This window comes from Centruroides sculpturatus, unplaced genomic scaffold (genome assembly GCF_000671375.1).
Source record: "Centruroides sculpturatus isolate CEXI.00-Female unplaced genomic scaffold, Cexi_2.0 scaffold188, whole genome shotgun sequence".
Lineage (NCBI taxonomy): Eukaryota > Metazoa > Arthropoda > Arachnida > Scorpiones > Buthidae > Centruroides > Centruroides sculpturatus.
In genome coordinates, this window is record NW_019384404.1 from 563,776 (window position 1) to 567,872 (window position 4,097).

The window sequence follows — 4,097 nt, forward strand, 5'->3', positions numbered from 1 at the left end:
CCCCCTATAACACTGTTGATTATTCCGTTTTATATGAATTCCATGTTGTACGAGTCACTTAGATTTTACAAATACATGAGCCGTTCACAGCCCGGCACACGTATTTGTAAAATCTAAGTGACTCGTACAACATGGAATTCATATAAAACGGAATAATCAACAGTGTTATAGGGGGGGTCGACTGTGACGCGCTATACCATTATCTGCATGGAATCGAAAGTGTCACCACGCAGAGTCTCTCGAGTCTCCGTAGATATAACAAACACAGAAATCAATAGCACAAAATAAATTGTAGCTACGCGTCGATTCCGCGCGACACGTCCGAACGCGTAAGCCGAACATTAGTGTGGGGGGGAGTGAGTAATCGAGAGTTGCGTGGCGCTCAAACAAAAGAGGAATCGACGAGATTTGAAAATCGCGTAACTCCAAGTTCGCGTAAGTCGGGTAGCGTAAGTCGAGGTATTACTCTATACAAGTATTTATTTTTCACATCTAACGACTCGGGTTTTTTTATTTCCGAACGATACTTTCTTAATTCTAATAACTGCCCTCCAGTGGCCGAGTGCATAAACCACCGAATTCTGGTAGTTAGTTAGTTGCGGGTTCGCGCATGGCCAGCGAATCGGCCACGTGGAGTTTTCTTCACGTTAGTAACACCTAAAAAGGGTCCAACTTCAAATAAAAGTCTTCCCGAGATGCATCCGGTCGGCAGATCGTTCAAAGTGTCACGTTACCGTAACCACATAAACCAACTAAATTTTAAGCAGCGATTGTTTATGGTGACATTGTCACAATGCCGGGCTGCAATTTTTCGTCACAATGTTCTCGATTCTTTTAGTGGTGTTCTTGCCTCTGTATATTATACTGCTCCTGTTAGCAATAAAGTTGTGCCGGTTATCTTTCTAACTCCGTTCGGGGAAAAATTTTGAATAGAAGTAACTTGACTTCCGGTTTGCACCAGAAGTTCTATACTTAATTCGGCCTCCCGATTTAAGCTTTCCATGTTTCGTTTCGACATTCATCTATCTAACACGTTTCTCGAGTTTAAGGAATATCACACAGACATTGGACCCTACTAGGAATTTATATGTCTACAATTTTTTTCAAATTGCAGCCCAATAAGTTTTCTATAAACGCTATATTTACGAGATCATACTACGTACGGTACTTTATACCATCTATTTCAAAAACTTAAACACTTTATTATCACATAAAAGCAATTATTCTGTGATTTTTTTTATTTAAACAAGTGATATGAAGACTTTCGGATGTTAAAGTTAAGAACTTCGATCACGTGCGGGCTATCACAACCTATCCAACACCGATCATTTTTCAAATATTAATGGTAGACCAGTATTGATCAGTAGTCGTTGACTATCCTCTCTTCCGGGAGGAGGTCAACGACTACGTTTGGTTGAATTACTTCAACTTACGTATAGTACAACAAACTCTTACGTAAGATAACCTTTGTACAGTACTTATATATTAATATATCCATTATTATAATGTAATATAATAGAAAGTTAGAAGTACGAAATAATGTAATAATCTCGGGCAACGTCGCCTTTCTGCTAGTATTTTATAAAAGTCATCGCTACCCTCAAAATTAAACTTTTTGCCATTTTATAATAAATATATAAAATTTTTACAACAAAATCTGGTAACAGATGGCGCCACGCACAAAATAATTTATTAATAATAATATAAGAGTTAAATTTTTTAACGAAATGTGATTACGACGGTAATTTACGCAACCGGTTGACGGATGTTTTTATTAAAAATTTACAAATTTACGACTAATGTGGATTCTTAGATATTAGGCATGTTTTCGTAGAGAAGCGTATAAACCTAAACTGGCACGTCCTATCGGGTATTTCTATTCCGCGTTTTGTGTATGTGGATAAAGATGTAAACCCCGGAATGCTACAAGCAAGTTCTAGATGGATAAATATTTGAAAGTAAGAGTAAACGATTGATTAGGCGGGAGGAATTTTTAAGTAAAAGAAAATTTATGCCAGTTACACGTATAAAACCAAAAGACCAATGAATTTTTTAGGCTATATATAAAGTGGTCGAGGTAAATTATTAGGTCTACTATCCGGTGACGACGAGTATTGTATAGAATATTTTACCACAATTTTACATGGGATAAAATAAAAATTGTAAAATAATTTTACGACTGGTTAACTCGGCAGCGTATACTTTAAGTACTGTACTGTATTTAAATTAGGCACGCCACCCGCCGTCGATCGTCGGCGCCACAGGAAAGAAGCGAAAAGTGGCTCACCTCGGATTTCAGTTCGGACTCCAGCTTCTTGGTGGCTCCTCTCTCTGCCACGTGACGAACGCCCTCTGAAGCGTAGCCTCCGTACTCCCACATTCGGAAGTCGGCGGCGTGCGAGGCCCCGATGATGTCGGAGAAGTGGGTCAGCCACTCATCTGAAAAGAGAGAAAAGTGGCGACGGAGGGTCCGGGTTCGGCCCGTCCCCTTCCCTCGCCCCGGCACACTTACTAGAGGGAAAGTCCTTGGGATGGGTGTGTCTGGACCACAGTCCCTCGAAGGTCACTTCGTATTTGGCCTCGTCGCAGGCGCAGCACTCGTCCATCACCTCCGGCTGCACGTCTTGGTTGTCTCGCTCTGTAAAGGCGCCGCTTCAGTCCCGCTCTTATTGTCAACGCGCGGCCTGGCCGTCGGACCTCACCTTCTTCGCACAGTTCCTTGGTCAGGCTGCCATCGTCCATGTACCACACGTCCCTCTGCTCCACCACCGTGGCCCTGCAACGAGGCCTCTTCTCAAAACCCGTTCTCTGTACCGCGGCCAGTAACGAGCTTAAGCCGGAAAGGCATTTAGTCTAAGGCGAAATATCGTCTTGGTAATATCTAGAAAAATAAGCCACGTACCCCTACGACCCGTAAGTTGATACGCGCGTGACGTAGAGAAACGTTGAGAGTTTCTACGTCGCACGTGTATAAAGTGTTGCGTAGTGTCGACGCGTAGGTAAAGTTCATAAAGTGCGTGTATCTGGTAACCGATATTGGATGGATGAAAGAACCCGGATTTCTTTTTTGTGGGTCGCGCGTTAGGAGAAACGACATGGACAGTAGTCGTAAGCGCGAAATTTCCTAATACGTATCCGAGCGAGCAACCCACTTAAACTCCTTTATCGCCAAACCACCAAAGTTTTATTAAACTCACCGGGAATGGAAACTCTCTGGTGGCAATTCTTTCTTTCGATAACCCCAATTTTTTTTCCTCCGGCGGTCCTGTGGGCGAGGGAACGGGAAAAAATTGGCAGCGGAATTCTCTTCCCACCCGCAATGAGTGCCCACGGCCCGCGCCTAGAATCCATTATTATTGGGTGAGAATTTTGAAATTGCGTACCTTTTAATTCCCACTGTCCGTCCTTAGTCTCCAGAACGGAGTTAGACAAATGAAAGTCGAGACCGGAGATGGAAAGATTGGAATATATAGTTAAAGGAGCCGGAAGCTGGGATTAAAAATATACGAACCGCACGTGGCCTTACTTCGAGAGAGTCGTTCGGTCTAGGTGACCGGACGACTCTCTCGTTAACGAGAAGTATGACGTAGGGCAGCGCTGTCCAACTTATCATAGCCCGCGGGCCATATTTTCTTTACCAAACATTTCGGGGGCCAAGAAGGTTGGTGATGGCTAATTGGTCGGCCGGGAATCACGCCACATGACATTTGCATAGTGCTACGGTTTAGTAAGCAGTAATTGGTCAGCGAGTCCGATGTTGACGCTATAAAAAGGCGTCAACATTTATGTTTATGTTCAGAGTCCGCTTGTGGGTTTGCGCCTCACCAACAAGCAGGCCATATGAAGTGTTTTGAGTTTCTTCATGGTTATGTTACCGCTAAAGCTCGGAAACTCGTTAATCTGCAGATTACCTGTTCGACACACTGGATATATGTCACTCTCGTCTAAGTTCGACTTGGGAATTTTTTTGTTCAATAATAAATGTGAATTCTTCTTCCTGGAAAAAATAAGACATTCCCTGAAAATAAGACCTAGCGCATTTTTCAGAGCAAAAATTAATATAAGACACTGTCTTATTTTCGGGGAAACACGGTAGT

At 42.8% G+C, this 4,097-nt stretch overlaps 1 protein-coding gene across 2 annotated transcripts in view; it reads right to left on the reverse strand.

The window, feature by feature from the left end:
- The window catches only part of LOC111618756 (spondin-1-like), a 50,125-nt gene that overhangs the window by 40,964 nt on the left and 5,064 nt on the right, over positions 1 to 4,097 (reverse strand). For both annotated transcript variants that reach the window (XM_023360319.1, XM_023360318.1), the window contains exons 4-6: positions 2,703 to 2,776; positions 2,513 to 2,638; positions 2,288 to 2,439 (exon numbers count right to left, since the gene is read on the reverse strand). In XM_023360319.1, the coding sequence (XP_023216087.1) occupies positions 2,288 to 2,439; positions 2,513 to 2,638; positions 2,703 to 2,776 (352 nt within the window). The remainder of the gene's footprint in view (positions 1 to 2,287; positions 2,440 to 2,512; positions 2,639 to 2,702; positions 2,777 to 4,097) is intronic.